Here is a 19,331-nt window from a genome sequence, read left to right on the forward strand (position 1 = left end):
TAGAAGCATTATATTGCTACTAAAAAATCAATCCATATTTACTCTTTATGTAATAATTTATACAAAGCAATATTAATAAAATTGTGTTTTTTATGAAATTTTAAATTTGATTTTCCATTTATGGAAAATTGGCGTGTAAAAGGTTAATCGTCAGTCAGTTAATAAACTGCAAAATCTATAGTATGGTTCTAGATACAGAAAATACCGCTACTGATAGTGAAGAAAGTGACAGAGAAGTTACTGAAAACGAGAAAATTTCGATTTACAAGTTAGTCAGAATTCTCGAAACAGCAGTTACAGGACTTCAACAATGTAACTAAACAAGAGATTATGTCCGTCTACAGAATTAAAGAGAAAGTATTAGCACAAAAAAATAAAGAAACTTAAACAACTTACATTAAAAGATTAATAAGGTAAACAAATAAATATTCAGCTTTTTTTGTAAATTTTGTTACCCTTTAGATCACAAATACTTCATTATTTCATAAATCATGATTTCATATTTTTAATTTTATAATTTCTACATGCAATCTTACTAGATTTAAACTGATGATCTAATATCTGGAAATATCCCAAATCCGAAATCGCCGAAGTCCCAACGAATCCGGATTTCGGACTTTGTACTGCATTCTTTTACATATAGCCATAATGTGAATCATTTTTAAGCATGTAAGTTTTAATAATTCTTCCAATGTATTTGACAAAAGGTATTGCCTCTTCCAAAAGTGTAGCTAATTTTTGGCCATGTGCTTTTTCATTTTTCATATACCAAGCTGTCATTTAAAATTTTAGAGTCATCTAAAGCTTGCATTGAAAACCAAGTGAACTTGCTTGGAAGCTGCTGTTCACATCTTTTTTTTTTTTTTTTTTTTTTTTTTTTTTTTTTTTTTGCTGTAGTACTGTCTCTGTGCTCTCACTATAAAAAAAATAGGATTTATTTAAAAATTTCTGTATTTTCCAGTTCTTGAAATGTATTATATTATAAATGGTATTTTGAGGTAACTGTTGTATACGATTTGTGTTGACTTGTGGCATAAACCCATGTATGTTAATGGATGAGTAATCAGAAATCTGAACAGCATCTATTTATTTAACATTTATCATGCATACTTTGCTAACTATTGATAATAATTCCATGCAAACATCATAAACGGAAAGCTAATAAAATGCTATTGATAATTTGATACAATTCAAATAACAACAAAATCAGATGTTGCCACTTCTAGAAAGTTAATTGTACAGGGTAGAATCAAAAGAGTTATATATTCACTAAAGTATTTTGGAGGAAATGCTATAATTTTTCTTTTTTGGATTATATGTCTAAGCTGGTATTTTGCGTATTTTACTGTTTCATGCAATTTTATTACAGAAATTGCAGATTAATCCTGGTACAGAGTATAGTATTTTAATCAGCTTTCTGATCTTTGAATCGTTGATATCATAATAATGTAAAATGTGCTTAGTATAGCTGAAGTAACAGTTTTGAGAAAGTTTCATGTTTCCCATAAAAGTCTTTATGTAATTAAAAGAATAGTTTGCCTCTAATAATGATAGAGAAATATCATGAAAAAGTAATAAGCATGATGATGTAATAATTACTTTTATGTTTCGATTACTATGTATTTGTGTGCCTTAAATTAAGATACTTTATTTCTTTTTTGATTGTTTATGAGACTTCAGACTGTTTATGAGATTTGAGATTTCTTACTTGGGAAGAATAGTTTTTTATTCCATAAAGAAATTAGCTCTGGACGTTATAGGATAGTTCTAAAAAAGCTTTAGCATTTTAAATATTCTTTTTTTTTTTTTTTTTTTTTTTTTTTAATTATAGCAAGAGGATAGAAATACAGGATGTTTATAAATTATTTATCAGATAACTTTAACACAATTTTATGGCAAAATATGTTTTTTGGGAAAAAAAGTTATATGTTTGCATTTTTTTTTTTTTTTTTTTTTTTTATTATTATTATTAAAACAACTTTTAGCACATTTTATTTTCTTTATCTGTAAACTTCTAGGGTACCGTACTAAGTAGATATCATTGGTGTCCCCACTGGGAATCGCATAAAACCCAAACATTTGCCTGGTTTTTCATTACTGAGGAAATAATATCATCAGACAATCTTTTTAATGTGCTTGAGCTGTAACTTTCTGCTAGTTACAACCATTGTAGTCAAGTATTATTTTCCAGTAGTGTTGAAGAACACTGCATTTTGAAGTTATTGCATGAAAGTTAGTAAAGTGTGGACATGCTGAAATTGAAATTAAAAAAAAAATTAAGGCATTTTTAAAATTAAAAAAAAAATTTTTTTCACATTTTTAGTGCAATTTTAGTACACTTGAAATTGTAAAAGTTATCCAGGTGTTCGTATAGAGGTACGGATAGAAAAAAAAAAAGAAGCTTTCTTAATCAATAAATGTTAATGGCTTGACTTCTTTTTTCCGAAATATTTTTTTGATGACTAATTTATAGATATTCTTTATGTTATAATACAAGGTCTGTCTGGAAAGTAACGAAATGAAAAGGGGGAAAAATCGAGCTATATCATTACAAATATATAAAATTCTTCAAAGTATGCCTCTTGGGCATCCACATGCTTTTGCCTGCAATTTGCCCATATACAGTATGCATCCTGAATGCTTTGACAGGGACCTTGTTTAGAGCTTTTGTCACGGTGGTTTGGATCTCTTTAGTGGTTCCAAAATGGATTCTTTTCAGGGCAGTCATGATCCTCTTGAAAACGAGTCTGCCAAAGCCAGGTCAGTACTGTAGGGGGGGGCTTGGACAATGTTGCCACTCCTTGGCTGTTAACTTCCAGATGAGCAGAGCATTATTGCTTGGAGCATTGTGGTGCAACAGCCAAGTAGTAGCAATCTCCTGTTGAGTGCTGACGGTCCTTTTCTTAACCTTTTGAGCACTTCCATGTGGTATGTACAAGGCCAGATTTACGTATAAACTACACAAGCTATTATTGCTTAGAGTCCCCACTTTCTTGGGGCCCTCCCAAAAATTAAAATATAGTATAAATAGTAATAAAATATATTATAATAGACTTATAAAGGGCCCCATATCTCAAATAGCTTAGGGCCTTATCAAGTCTAAATCTGGCTCTGGATAGGTGCAGACGACTGTCTGTCCTTAGGGTACAAATTCTTTGCGCATGATATCTTTGCCACAAAAAAAAAAAAAAAAAAAAAAAAAGAATGAGCTTGGTTTTCACTTTTTATTTGCTCATTTTTGTCTCTTAAAGACAAAGGGACCCTGTAAGTGCGCTATTCAAAAATATTCATCTTTGGGCCGTACTTGAATGCCCATGATTCATCGCCGTAATGACATAATCAACAAAATTAATTACTGTTTTGCACACATTCAAAAAGTTCCACTTTGATTGTCATTGAGTTGTTCTTTTGGTCGTCAGTCAACATTTTGGGGACCAACTTCGCATGGGCAAAATTTCATGAACAGTATTTCTGCACATTATTTTTGTGATACTATCATTCAAACAATCATTTCACAATAGGTATTTAAAAGACTGCAAGCACGACAGATATTTTCATCACTTTTACTGGTTGATAGTTGTCCAGAACAGTGGTCCTTCTCCATCTCTTTTTGCCCATTTTTAAATAACTTCAACCTGGAAACTTGAGAGACAGCAGAGTCCTCATAAGTTTCCTGAATCATTTGATTTGTGTTGGCAAGGCTTTTTTTTTTTTTCCAATTTAACTCAGAATTTGATTATGTAATATTGTTTGATAGGTTTCTCTATTACACTTTGTAACATAATCATTAAAAGGATGTTGGATGTTTATAGAAACAGGGAACCTAACACTCCCAGCCCTCAGAGCAGAATGAGTGGAAGTGTTGTGATGCTAAGAGTCCCTTACACTTAACTGGTTCTCATATGCTGCCACCTGGCAGAATGGTTGGAAAAGACCAAGTGCATTATTTTTTGGACAGACATTGTATACATACCATAGTATAAATTTTAAAGACAACATATGCTGAATATAAGAGTATGAATGGAATATGAAAGTGAATGAGAGGTAGTTTTTAAGACAACTAGCATAGTTTTTTGGGTATCATATTTTTCATTGAAAATGAAATGTAAATTTTTCCTCATTAAGAAGCGGTATATATTTTTAGACTACATGAATCTTTTTTTAAAATAAAAGGCAATAAATGAAAAATAAAACTCCTTTACTTACATTGTAGTAAATATGTATTTAATGTGCAGGGAAAAAGATAACTAATTATCTGGATTTTTCCATATTTCAGTTAATGCAGATATTAGGAATGCTACAAATGTAACTAGTGTACTAACTTCAAATACCATATATTAGAATATTAGATTTAAGAATACTATATGAATAGCAGCTAGCTGTTTTAGATTAACATCAGGATTTTGCAAAAATTAATGATTTGGAATTGAAGATTATTCTGAAAAAATCTAGTGTTTTGCAAATATTCCACAAGTTGTTCCACTCGTAGACAGATAACCTTCTTAAGCTTATATATGACCTTTTTAAAATATTTTGCAGAATATGATCACAGAACCCTCCGAATGTAAACATAAAACAGATATGTTTTTCTTACACTTTCTAATCAATAATAGTTTTAAGTATAGTTTTTAGTTTTTCTACTGCTTGCTGCTGATGCTGATTTTTGGGAGAGGCTGAGGAAGGGGAACTGGATTTACTTTGTTCTGTAGTAATATATAACACAATATGCCTTTGCTATTTTAAAGCTGATAATTTCATTTATTTGAAATTAAATATGAAAATATCAGATTTTTGAATAAATTAAATATCAGAACTTCCTTAACTTTTAATATAATTTTTATTTTTCTAGTTGTAATATATTGAGTAGTGGTTTTTGATTAAAATAATTCTTTCCTTATTATTACAACTTTCTGTAAGCAGTATTAAATTATTATTCGTTTGTCAAACAAAAATTAAATTACTTTCATTTTTACATCAACACTTATAAAGTATTACTGGAAATATTATTATTATTAATTGCTTATAAAATCTTACAGAATACAATTAAATTATCTAATAAAAAGATAGATTTTATAATGAATAATGATATGAATTCTACAGTTGTCTAGTAATATATTACAGCATAAAAATAACCTTCTTAGTTACATATTGTATATTCTAATGTGTTACTATTGCATTGTTCTAAAAATTGTTACAGTATGCATAAGTATTACATTTATGTGCATAGGTATTAAATTTATATATATGTAAAATACCATTAATTCTCTGACCTTAATTCTCTAACTTTTGCATTAAAAAAACTGAAAATTAAATAAATGTTTTAGACCAAGCTATCATTTCTGTATTAGAATTCAAAGTTAATACTTCTACTTGATAAAATATTCAGGATTCATGCAACTAAGTGTTTCGAAAATAATAAATCTGTCGTATGATATGTTGTAATTTTTAAATGTGTAGCATGTTTTTCTTTTTGTTAATGTATGTATATAATGTTATGTTAATGATTCCTTAGTAGAAGTAGAAATTTTTTTAATTAAATCATTGTATCCTTTTTTCTTTCTACGCTGCTTATAGTCGACGCCGTTCTTCCGTTCTAAGGCAGGTAGATCTGAGTAGACTGTTTTATTTTGCCTTAATTTTTTATGCATGCAAATAATTTGTAGTTGCTTCATTTTATATTTCTTACACAAGAATAATTTTTTTAATGTTAATTTTGTCTCTATTAAGATAAGAGGAAGGCGTATTTACTTGATTTTTTTTATGTAAAGAGTATATAAATCAGTAAAAAGTTATTAAATAAATCATTCATTATGAAGCATTAAATGTTTGAATGTAATGAACTACTAATTTTGGAATCTTTTGCCTTCCTTGTGGGAGCTTTTATTCATCATCTTCATTTTATGCTCATACAATAATGAGTAGCATCAGTTCAAAATATATTTAAGGTTTTCTTTGAGTATAGCTTTTTAACATGTATAATAATTTTTTTCTGCATTATTTCTAGCTATCTCTCGGCATCTGCAAATATATGGCCTGATTGCAGCCCTCTTAAAGTTGTAATGTGCCTGCAAGCTCCCCTCTGGATAATCATTTACAATGCACTAGTCTTTTCTTTTACTTACATGTAGGCTTTCGATTTTCTTTTGTTGCTTTGCTGTATATTTTATTTTGCATGATTTAATAAATAATATATTTTTTTAATGTAGTTGTCATAATCTCATTTGACAAGATTTTTAGGTCATCTTTAAACCATAGTAAACAAAACGTAAACAAAAATTCAAAGGCCATGTACAATTTTTGATTTTAATGAAGGCCAAGTTTTAATCCTTTCAAAATTTAATTATATAAATATACAAGTAGTGCATTAACTTTTACGAATCACTTTATGAAGAAGATAAAAATGTACATTCTTCCATCCACCCTTTTGCTTTCTAATCTGCATGCAGTTTTAAGTAGATGAATGAAAGTAGCTTTAATAATTTTAATTTAAGAAAGTTATTTTCATGCTACTGTTTAAAGGCATCATTTAGTCTTCACTTTTGCAAAGGTGTGGCTTGCTTAGCAAATTTCAGAATTTTGATAAATTAGTATAACAAAAGTCATTTACTAATTCTATAAATCTCACATTATTTTAACTTTTGCTGTCTTTTTATTTTTGCACATTAGCATACATACTGTAACAAAACAGGTAATTAAATTATTAAACTGTGGGTAAAAACTGATGTTAGAGAACTTCCTGCTCAAGTCCCTTTTTCAATTAGTCAGGACAAATTGTGCTAACCATGCTAGCAGCCCAAAATGTGTCTGGGTGTTGATTATTATTAAATAGGATTATGGTATTGGTTAACAAATAAGGAATTAGTGTTTTCTGCATATCAGAAGGGGCATATTCAATTTCAGATTTCATGTAACTTAATATACAGATGTTAGATATGCTAGATATTTCATATTATTAAATATGAAAATCTACTAGGCATTTCATAAGATTATTTCATTTGGAAAAAAAAAAAAAAGTAAGTTGCCAGCTTTGACGTACATTGTTAAACTATTAAAAACTACACATTAAATTCAGTGTCAGAAGCATAAATAAATTGACTCTATTTTATGAAGTATTTAATGTATTTCTGAAAATGTAATTTGTTTTTGCAAATTTTGTTAATGATTGCCTCAAACAGGATTGTAATAAAAATAATGTATTTACAAATCATAGTGAAAATATATATTACTAACAGTTCATTACTTGTTATGCTGGTGATTATTATAATAGAGATTGAATGAGTATTCAGATTAAATGTGACTATGTTTACTTAAAAATAAGAGTCCCTGTAGCTGTGGCCCAAAGGCAAAGGAAAACTTAGTGATCATTTCTTATTTTTTTTTCAGATGTGCCAGTAATTGTATATTTCAGTATTATGTTGCAGGCATATTAGTATTTCTTTCAATTATTTTAAGCATATCAACTCCTTATTTGTTTTCAGGCTTATTAGTATCATATGGCCCAAAGGCAAAAGAAAAGTTAGTGTTACATCATTTCTTATTTATTTTCAGGCATATCAGTATAATGAATGCAGTCTTAAAGTGGAATCACTCAATCAGATGTAGTTACTATAATTAGTGGGAACTATGCCTTTATGTGTACAGTAATTATCTGTGTGGTTTATTTATATTTATTGTAATTATCCTATATGTTATGATACTTAAACATTTTCTTCTGGGTCTGCAGCTTTATTTATCAAATTACCAAATTATAAGACCTTACCAAGTTTTAGAATGAAAATATAATAAAAAACAGCAGATCTTATTTTCAAGTAAATGCAGTATATGTTGTTGAGGCAAAATTCATGAGTTTTATTACAGGATATTAGAAATTAATGCATGTAAAGGAGACAGAACACAGTTGAGGAAAGAGCACGTCATAATTTGAAAATAAATCATTTTTTAAACCATTAATTGTTAAATACAAAAGTTTTATGCATTTTGTTTCTGTACACTTTTAAAAAATATTAATTTCATAATACATTATATGTGTATATCACATATCATTAAACAATTGCTAATTAGTTTTTGTAATTAATTTCTTAGACAGCTTTCCCAATTTTAGTTTTAAATATTTGTTGTCTTCTTAGTGCGATAGCTCTTATTGCTTTAGTATTGTATTTTGTTAGAACTAATTATATTTCATTAATGTTTAAAAGAAAAAAAGATTTTGTGCCAGTCCAGTAAACATGTAATTTTATTACCTGAAAGTAAATATAACCTTAAAAAAATATAATTGAAAAAAATCTGGTTTTTTAAAAACATTTCATTGCTATGAGAATAATGTTCATGGAAAAATAGATATTAAAATTGTTCATAATACAGGAATCATAATTTTAGGTAACAAATGATAAATATGCTACTTAGTTGCTTTATGTTTTACAGTGTTCTAAACCAAAAATTTTAAGATTAAGATGCATTTAAAAAATACTTAGAATGAGTTTCCTTTCTTTCTTTACTTTTCTTGTGAGAGGGATGTTGCATTAATCATTTAATTTCATTGCATTGCTTTGCTTTAATCACTCTTTTTTTGCTAATGTATTTCATATTGCACACCATCTATAGTTTGTCATCTAATTTTTTTGTGGTTATGGAATCTACTTCTGCCAGTATTTACATGTTATGTTATAAATGTAAAGTTAAATATGCCACATACTACTTAGTTTTCTGTTCTTCACATTTATTTATTATGTTATTTAAAATTGCTAACAAAATATGATATTTGCTTGAAAATTCATTCACGTTAGAATTCAACTTCTGAAACTTAATGGCTGCTTAGGCTTTATTTAATATTGTGTAATTCTAGTTTTTAGTATTAATTTTATTTTGTAATGTATAGTTGTAAAATATACATGCTGATTTTTACTTCCTTGTACGAAGTAAAAAGGAAGTATTTCATTATGTATAACTAAGAGACCCACAGTATAACTCTCAGATTAATAAAAGATGATTAAGTATCTTTCATTGCATATATTTAAGTTCTTTGAATATAGTTTAGAAATGTGAATTTTTAAAGTATTTTTTTATATATAATTAAACTTAGATTGATTTATTTATTATATTATTTGAATTAGAGAATAATATGACATAATAAATAAATTTAGAAATTCAGTTTTGTTTTTCATAAAGTCACATGTTTTATAATATTATTTAGAATTGAGTCAGTTTTATTTTTCATTAAGTCATATGTTTTATTGCTTATTGTTTTGATTCATGCATGAAAGGAATGACTTTAAACTTTTATTAGGAGTAATGTCAGATTCAAAAAGGTTCATAATGTAAATTTCTGTCAGAATCTTAAGACTGTATTTTTTCACACTGCCATTTAACAGTTAACTAACAGAAAAATGATTTAGATGGCTGAGTAGAAAATTTATTAAATAGTAAGAAAACTTTGTAAAATTATATTCAGAATAGAATTTCAGTTGCACAAAATAATACATTGTATGCATAGAAAATGAATCCTGAGTAGAAAATGTAAGTATATTAATGTAAATCAAGGTAGAATTTGTAGAGTTTAGGTTTTACAAACCTTTTTCAACAGAATTTAAATGGTTTCAAAGGTTTGCTCATAAATGAGCAAAGATGCTTTAGTCACAGTATGAGACACCCTTATATATGGAACAACCCTGGATTTTTTAAAGTGTTTAGAAAATATCAATGGCTTGCATCAAGGATATGCTGAAGATGTTATGCAGGGAAAGTAGTTAAATGATGTAAATGCCATACTTTGAGATAAAACTGAGATACTTTTCCTTTCAACAAAGTTTAAGGCATAGATGATAAATATTTAAAAATATGGTTTAATTATAAGTTTCATATATATGTAAGAAGGATAAGACTTCCAGAAGGATATTTTAAGGGAACAAATATTCTTATGTATGCAACAATAACATGTTTATTTCAGTAAAATGCAAAGTAAATCTATATGTAAACATGTAAAATACTAATATGTAATATGTATCTACAGGTACAGGTAGAGGTGTGTGGGGGGTACCAGAGATTCACTGTTGGTCATACAGGCTAGTCCCACTACACTAACTGTGGAGTTCTTCCCGAAATACAAGGGAGAACCTCCAGGGGGTTGATCCAAGTGCCTCCCACCCCTCTCTTTGCTGTAAGGGTTAGTCTATACATTCCTCCCCTATCTTTGGAGCTTTTCCATGTGTAATACAAATACATCCTTTAGAATGTCTTTTACTGTGGCACTCCTTCTAAATCAGATAGGCCATGTATGCTTTGCCACTAATATTTGTTTCCCTTTATGTGAAATAATAATAAGTCCTCTTTGAAGAATTTGAATTTTCACTTGATTTATTAGCAGTCATAAATTTATACCATTTGAAGTTATTAAATTTTACATTTTACTAAAATCAGGATCACCATATTTGTTACATAGAGGTCTGTTAGAGTGTAGCTAAAATCTTATCATTGTGAAATAATGGTTAAAACTTTTCTACATATTTTTTATTTAAAAAACTGTGTTTTAGTTTAAATATAAAATAGTTATATGTAGTTTCTTTGAATGGTACTCAGCTAAAAATTTAGTGTATTTAGTTAGTTGAAAAATATAGCTATATTTTTATAGGTCAGTTATCAATATTAACAAATCTGAGGTTTCATTTAATTATGCAGTTTTTTTAAGTTCCTGCTTTGAAAGAGTGGTTGTTTAGTTTCAAATAATCATTGACAGATTTTGAAATGCTTTTTGTTACACCCAGATTGTGTAAGAGATCTTTAATTCTACAATAGGTTTGAACAGATATTTTTTGGCATTCTGGTATTTTTAATCATTTTCCTGTTAAAAAAAAAGTGTTGCATTTATTTTCACAATATAAATGCTTTGCTTTTTGTATCCTTAGATAATTTCTTAAAAATTTCAAGGATGTTCATTATCTTAAGTTACAGTTTCATGATGTGTCCTTATTATTAAAGTAGGAAGACAAGCCACTGTATTGTTGATGCAAATACCTAATAATGCCACCTTATATTAAAATGTTGTAGCCAATTGAATATGTTTTCTGATAGAGCATCATTAAATGAAATGAGTCTTGTATTTGTAATAATAATAATATATAATGTATATATATATATATATATATAATGCCTGAACTGTTGCACGTTGGGTGTAACTCTCATGATTCTTCTGTGAAATTCTTATTCACATATCTCCATTCTTCCAGTACTTTCTTAAAATTAAGCACATACTGGTGGTAATTGGCCTAATAATTAATGTGCATCTTGCTTGTACCTTCAAACATGTGGATATGTTAAATCATAGTTACTTAACAGTAACTATGTGAAAGTTATTTCCATGTCAAAATTAGTTTTTACTGAGTGTTCAGCAAATTAACTGGAAGAAGTGGGATTTTAAATTCTAATATTTATTTATTTATTTTGTAGTGAGAAATTTAATTAAATATATAATAAAAGAAATTAGTTATTATTGTGACTTCAGTGCGAAATCTATGAAGATGAAATTAGTTTAAAGGTTGCAAAGCAAATATCTTTGTATAAAATACCATTTCAAGAATAAAAAATTTCAAAATTCTTTAAATTTTAAGGATTTTTATGAAGTATGTAATAGTTCTGATTTTTTTTTTTTTTTTTTTTTTTTTTTTTTTTTTTGGCTATAGTTTGCATAATTAAAAAAAAGTGATTGAGATTTTTTACCCATTGTCTTTTTCTTTTAGAAATATTACTATTCAATGTCTAAAATCATGAAATAGGACACTAGTATCCTATGCAGGTTTTGTTTGAAATATTTTTAATTAAAACATGCATAACTGATTGATAAATACTAAGGTACAATTTATGTAATTTTGGTTCCCGAAAGTCACACAGTGGGAGGAAAACGAAATGCAGAAAGTATTGTAGATCAAGACTTCATATTTGGATAAAAGACAGTATGCTGTCATCATTTCTTTGTTTATAATATTGAACAGTAACAAGAGAGAGAAAAATCACACCAGTTTCTGAAAATATTACTGTAAGTATTAATTTTTGATGGCAAGTATTGGTGATATGTCTGTAAGACATCACTTGAGTGCATACAATTGTGGTCAAGCAGTAGGACACCTCAAAGCAGAGTGGTTACTCAAAAAGTGTCACTCAAATTGCCAGAACAATGGGTATATCAAAAAGTGTTATATTAGAGTTGAAGAAGGCTAATGTAACACTGAACCTGGAAGTGTTGTGCAGAAGCATGCTGGTGGGTATAGGAGGCCTACCATACCTCGAGGGCATACATATATTGCCCTGTTAATAAACAGAAATGCTACTCTTGGCCAGATAGCCACAGATCTTGCCAACACTACTAGCACTCGAATATCTGCAAGAACCATTTACTTAAATATTTGCAAGAACCTAGGCAGTTGAAACATATCAGCTCTATGCATGGAAGCCTGTTGCATGCATTCTGCTATGAGCACATTATCACTAGGTAAGATTACATTGGTTTAGGAGTGTATTAACTGAGGCTAGTAACAGTTATCTTGATTCATGTTTTCTAACAAATCTCACTTCTCCATCAACAGTGATTTTGGACACCAGGTATAGTGTGGAGAGAGAGAGAAACTCATTACCATCATTAGTACATTCAGGAAAGTGGTAGCTGTGACTGAGGAGAAATTATATGCTTGGATGTCATGCACAATAAAAGAATATATCATATCATTGATAGATATATAGTGACATTACAATAATGTTGTACTAAAATTATCCTGTGTCATGTCCGTCTTTTCTTTGGTACAGACTTCCTGATCATTGATGACAATGCATTTAAGACAGCTGAAGTGTCGTGACACACCAGCAGGAGAAGATACTGAGTGCATGACATGGTCTGCATATTAGCTAGAACTAAATCCAGTACAGCATGCTTGGGATACACTGGGCAGTATCTTCTCTGAACCATACAGGAGTTCAAAATTGATTAAGTGATGACAGTTTAGTTGGCAGCAGACTTAATAGATGCTAAGCATGCGTCCTGCCCAAGGAGGTCAAACTCCATACTGATTGACTCATATCTGTCCTTATTTCAAGCAGAATGAGCATTTTTTATAATTGTTGAAAATAGCTGTAAGATGTATCTTTTTTCCTTCTCCACATCGTGTTTTGCCATGTAGCAATATCAGTACCATTTTGTGTAAAAATGGTACTTAAATGTGTGTCAGATTCCACTTCTTTAAATGAAGTCTGTCATTAGTTATTATGAAAGTTGTTCAGTAGTGTAGGTTACTAATTTTGTATGATGTGTTCATATTTGTGACTATGACAAAAAGTGCAAAATTGCAAGATAACTCATTTCTGTTGTTAAAAATTTTTTATGTCATAATATATAAAAAAGATTTCAAGTATTACTTGAAGCAAACCTAGAGTTTGCAATGAATTTTTTGAAGGTAATTGCTTTATAAATTCAGGGTGCAACATAATTTAGAAATACAGTTGTGATGTTGAATGTTACAGGGTTTTCATTGCTTGGATTTATAATATGGCATGCTTGCTTTGCTTTCTGCTTCTAAATCTTTTGAGAGAGAAAATGTCACATTTAAGCTGGAACTTTGTTTTATTGACTTATTCAAAGGTATCACTATGCTGTCTTTTGAAAAGAAAATGTGAACATTTTAAAGGTTTAGTGGTCATAGGTGAAACATGCATATTCATTGACAGTATGAAACTATGTTGTCAATGAATATGCATGTTTTCAGTTCCATATTTAACAGATTATCATTTTAGAATATTTAGAAGTTAAGCTTTATATATATGTGTGTGTGTGTGTGTGTGTGTGTGTGTGTGTGAGAGAGAGAATTTTGCTTCATATCTATTACAAGTCTACAAAGATTTCTGTTTGAAATTTTATGAAATTAAAAATTACATAATTAGTTATCATAATTTGATCTTTTATCAAAATTAGATGCATGTAAGAGCAATGCATATATTTTATATTTATGATTAATTTTTTAAGTAACTCAGATATATAGAATAGTAGGATATCATGTTTTTCTTACAGGAGTCAGTCATCACTATCCAAAGAAGCTCTAGCAGAAGATGGAGAAACCTCGCTCTCTAAGCTTGACGTTGTCCTTTCATTCACGTTGGAGGTAAGAGCTTTTTTTTGTAACAATTACACTTTCTTTCATTTCAAAGATGTAATGTGTGGTTATTATACACAGCGTTTCAAAAAGAATATATGTATTACAAAGTGTTATTTTGTCCAAACTACTGATCACTGGTAACCATCACATATTTAAAATGGCTACTCTGCAGCAGAAGTCATTTTGTATTCTTGAGTTTGTGAAGTGCAATTCCGTGATTAGTGCAAAGACATTTCAAGTTGAGGTACCAAAGTGAGCCTCCAAATGGGTGGAACATTAGCAGATGGTATCGACAGTTTGTAAATACAGAATGTGTATGTAAAGAAAAGAGTCCTAGCCGCACTCGTGTTCCCGATGTAAATGTTACATGAATTCAAACTGCTTTCCAACGTAGTTCTTCAAAATCAATGGGTTGTACCAGTTGGGAGTTACAGCTGCCTACAACAACAATTTGGCATGTTTTGAGACGTCGGTTGGTCTTGAAGCCTGTGTCCTGATAACAAACGCAAATGTGTGGCATTTTGTAATGAAATTATTGATGCTATTGACAATAACACTTTCGCACAATGCATTGTGTTCAGTGATGAAGGGACTTTTCATGTTAGTGGTCATGTAAGCAAAAACAATGTTCGAATTTGGGGCCTACAGAACCCACATGCAACTATTGAACATGTACGAGATTTGCCCAAAATCTATATGTTTTGTGCGATATCCCAATCATCTGGTTACGGCCCATTCTTCTTTGATGGAAACACAGTTAATGGTCAGCAGTATCTCGCTATGTTACAAAACTGGTTGTTTCCGAGACTGCACGAAGATAACATTTTTCAACAAGACAGGGCACTCCCTCACTGATGTCGCCAATTGTGGGATTATCTGAAAGAAATTCTACCGAACCATTTTATTGGTCGTCAAGAAGCTGGCAACTTAGCATGTCTCAGCTGGCCTCCATGGTCACCAGATTTGACACTCTGTGACTTCCTTCCAGTGTTTCATTAAAGACAACGTTTATATACCACCACTTATATACCAGATACGTACTGCCATGACATCAGTGATGATGGACATGCTTGATTGAGTATGGGAGCAATTTGAGTATCGATGTGATATTGCTCGTGTCGCTGATGGAGGACATATTGAACATCTGTAACATCTGTAATCTGAACTTGAGAGGGTTCGTACATATGTGTATAAAGTTTCATATTTGTATGTTATACAGTTTAATAAATGTATGCATTCGAAATATGTATATTCTTTTTGAAACATACTGTATCTGATTAACATTTTAGTTTTGGATGTGTTTCTTTGATACTGTAAGTTAATTCCAAATATATTTTCATACCTATAGTGAAGATGATATATATACATGAATATTTTAAAATTCTTCATGAATTAAAATTGAAATAGAACAATGAATTTTATTAATAGGAGAGACTGCCATTTGAAAACTGAACTTAAGGAGAATCCTAATAATTCCATAATTAACAAGTTGGTAAAATAAGATAATCAGGTTATTGTTATACTTAGCATTAGAACAAGGTTGTTGTAGTTACTTCAAGGGTAACAAAAGAACCAGAACAAGGTTTTGTTCTCTTCTGTGGTGAGAAGAAAGAAAAATAAATTAGCTTTTGACAATATGAATATCTTTCAAATAAATTATTGCCTGATCAAGAAGAGAAAATTGCGGAGAATGGTTCTTGAGAGCACAAGAAATATATTGGGTCAGTCCATAAGTTCATGCGCATTAAGAATATGCATGGAATTCACTATGATGCATTTACGAAAACAGTACAATTTTGAACCTTGTTGAAACTTGTCATTGTTTGACTAACATATTATTCAGTTCATCACCAACTTTCGTAAATATCAATCGCATTTTAGTACCCATAGAAGATGAATATAGATAATTTGTACAAATGTGCTGTGCTACATTTTTTATTTACGTGAGGTGAATCTGCCAGGTCTGCAGCAATAAAAATTAATAGTGTACATGGTGAACCCACTATTAGTGTAAGGACTGCCCAGAAATGGTTTAAAAAATTTAAAGTTGGAAAAAGTATCATTGATGATGAACCCTGAGCCACAATTAACAGTGGATCAGATCGCAGAAAGGATGAATTCATCTCATGGAACAGTCTTTCGTCCTTTAAAGAAGATTGGGAAAGTATCCAAGCTTGGAAAATGGGTACCGCATGAGCTATCCGAAGCCAATTGCCAACAACAAATGAACATCTACACTTCCCTTTTATCGTGCTTCAAAAGAGAGCCATTTTTAGATCATTTGGTTACAGGTGACGAAAAATGGATTATTTATTATAACGTCACAAGAAAAAAAACGTGGACAGATAGAGATAAGCAGCCGATTCCAACAGCAAAGGTGTCTTTACATCCCAAAAAGATTCTTTTGAGTATTTGGTTTGATATGCATGGTGTAATTTATTTTGAACTGTTAGAACCAAAATCAAACAATTAATTCAGAAGTTTATAGTGAACAACTTTGCCATCTAAACTCAGAATTGATCAAAAAATGCCCATGATTAGTGAATATCAAAGTGTTGGTTGATCAATGTTAACGCTAGACCGCATACGGCTTGAACAATGCTGAAAAAATTAGTGAATTTAATTAGGAGCTTTTGCCACATCCTGTTTACTACCAGATATTGCCCCAAGTGATTTTCTCTTATTTCGGGCCTTACAAAACTTTTTACTGGGAAAAAAATTAAATTCTAAACAGGATATACACAATGAACTTTGAAGTTTTTTTACGTCAAAACCAGAGTCTTTCTACAGCAATGACATAAAAAAGCTGCCTTAAGATGGCGAGACATTGTAGATAATGGAGGAGAATATATAATTGGTTAAAATGTTAAATTGTGTTTTTTATATTATTTAAAAATTTACCGAAAAATGCACATGAATTTATGGACTGACCCAAGTGTGAGTGACCCAAGTGTGAGCAAAGTGAAAATTAACCGTTTTTTGTTTGGTAGAATAACAAGATTGGTATGCAGAAAAAGGAGGGGAAGCTCTGTAATAAACTGCAGTGCAGAAATAAAAGTTACTTATGTCATGAGAAAAACAAGAACAAATTGACAAATTAAATTTCAAGCATCAACTGAATGACAAATTCAGTGTAATTTATTGCAGATAAGTTATTCGGTAAATAATCTGTTCTTTTTGTGCTGTATACAAAAAGGCAAAGAATTGAGCATGGGACCTCCTTTTTTTTTTAAAAGATGCAAAAATATTTTCTCTTCCATCAAATGTTGTTACTACTTTTTACTTTTACCCAATACTTTTTTTTTTTTTTTTTGTTCTTTAAAAAGCAGGGACCTCATATCTGACTATTTTAAAATTTATATAAAAGTAAAAATTCAAAGTTGATTTTGTCTTGTTACAGTATCTGTAATGTACATTGTGACAGGGTATCACTTCTTTATATTTTATTTTGTTCTGCATACACCTACATGCTGTGTTCTGATAATCTTACTTCATGTCCTACCTGTCGCTGATCGAGTCTATTTATTGTGCTTATACAAAGTATGATTAGAAAATACTTGTTTCTAAAACTAGTAATTAAAAACTAGTATATCATGCTTTGTTTATTAGGATGTATGTGAATTTCTTCTTTAAATAATAAGCATATTTTTTCATTGATTTGTGATAGACTAAAAAAGTTAGATTGCAAGTTTCATATTTTTGATCATAACATGGTTATGTGTGTATGCTGAGGTCAGTGAACTCATAGCAGGCATTGTGTTGCAAAAGTCACATTCGAAGACTGAATTTGTTGCATTTAAAGTATGACTAATCAAACATAACTTTGGAAATTATAGGTTTCTGTATTATTAGTACATATTGCTCTAAGTGTCTTTGTTCTGATTTTTCCATGTGCTTGTTTTGTTAAATTTGCAAAAAACATTTAGACTGTGCCTGTATATATGTAAACATTAAACAGTTGTATAAAAATATAAGTAATGCTGTTATATGTGTTATATATTAATTCTAACTTTTATGTAATTTTCTAGTTGCAGGTTTTGTTATTGTCAATTTTGTATGTTAATGATAATTATACATTATGATATAAATGAATATAACAAGTTACTTTGCAGTTATCTGAAAAAAAAAAATTAGAGCTAAAAAAATTAGTTTATTTCTAATAAAGAATCTTGCATTTATATTTTTTTCACAGGTAGTAGTAATGGAAGTTAAAGGATTAAAATCATTATCACCTAATAGAATAGTATATTGTACAATGGAAGTAGAAGGAGGAGAAAAATTACAAACTGACCATGCAGAGGCATCTAAACCTATGTATGAATATAATTGTGAGACATTTTTATTTCATTATCAAAATTTATTGGATCACAAAGTATAAACTGCTATTCCAAGATTGCTTATTATTTAGTATCTTTATACTTATTATAATTTTCTAAAGCTATTACTTTCTCCCATAAAATTTTGTGGTATTTTTTCATTAGTAACATAATTTTCAAAATGTTTTCTTGCTAATTGAAAGAAAAAGCTACCAGAAACATATTGAAGGTTTTTAATAGGGCCAATAATTTCATGTTACCATATTTTTTTGGTAAGTAATATGAGCAGATTAAATGAACAAGTAAACACCTGATGCATTAGCAACTGCAAAAGTCATAAACATTATAATAACTTAATTAATACATTTTAAATAATGTAATACACACATCTTAAATAATTTTATATGAAATACAATATATATGATGGAACCTTCCATTATGACTGTTTCTAAACAATATATGATTATTACTTGGGAAAAAGGGTCTGAAAGGGTTCAGATTTTAACAGTTGCCCAAAAAGCTCTTTTCAAGTTTAATATTGTTTAAGTAGAGATTATGGACAGAGATTGCTCAAGTGGAATACAAAACATTTTATTTGTTTGGGATATTAGATGAATATGCATTTAGAATAACATGAAAACATTATATACATGTTTTAGACTAGTAGCCCTTTTGAGCTTAAAAAAATTAAAGTATTATTTAATAAATACAACATTTAATGTCTTCTTAAAAATTATTGGGAGACAAATTTCAGTCTCTCTTCCTGAAGGGGCTTATTCAGTAATCGGCATCTATGAAAATCCTTAGGTTTTTTTTCATACTGATTACTCTAGATATTGTAATTTGTTTGAAACATTAATTAAGCATTTGAAAAAGTGTGATATAA

General features: G+C 29.5%; 1 protein-coding gene across 8 annotated transcripts in view; it reads left to right on the forward strand.

The window, feature by feature from the left end:
• Window positions 1-19,331, forward strand: part of Cadps (calcium-dependent secretion activator 1) — a 295,482-nt gene that overhangs the window by 51,504 nt on the left and 224,647 nt on the right. For 7 of the 8 annotated variants that reach the window (XM_085824507.1, XM_085824512.1, XM_085824515.1 and 4 more), the window contains exons 4-6: window positions 6,005-6,124; window positions 14,045-14,135; window positions 18,322-18,443. In XM_085824507.1, the coding sequence (XP_085680633.1) occupies window positions 6,005-6,124; window positions 14,045-14,135; window positions 18,322-18,443 (333 nt within the window). The remainder of the gene's footprint in view (window positions 1-6,004; window positions 6,125-14,044; window positions 14,136-18,321; window positions 18,444-19,331) is intronic. The other variant, XM_085824517.1, reaches the window with a different exon arrangement.

Source organism: Stegodyphus dumicola, chromosome 1 (assembly GCF_044657685.1).
Source record: "Stegodyphus dumicola isolate Sdum_Otavi_A_Nest chromosome 1, ASM4465768v1".
Taxonomy (NCBI): domain Eukaryota; kingdom Metazoa; phylum Arthropoda; class Arachnida; order Araneae; family Eresidae; genus Stegodyphus; species Stegodyphus dumicola.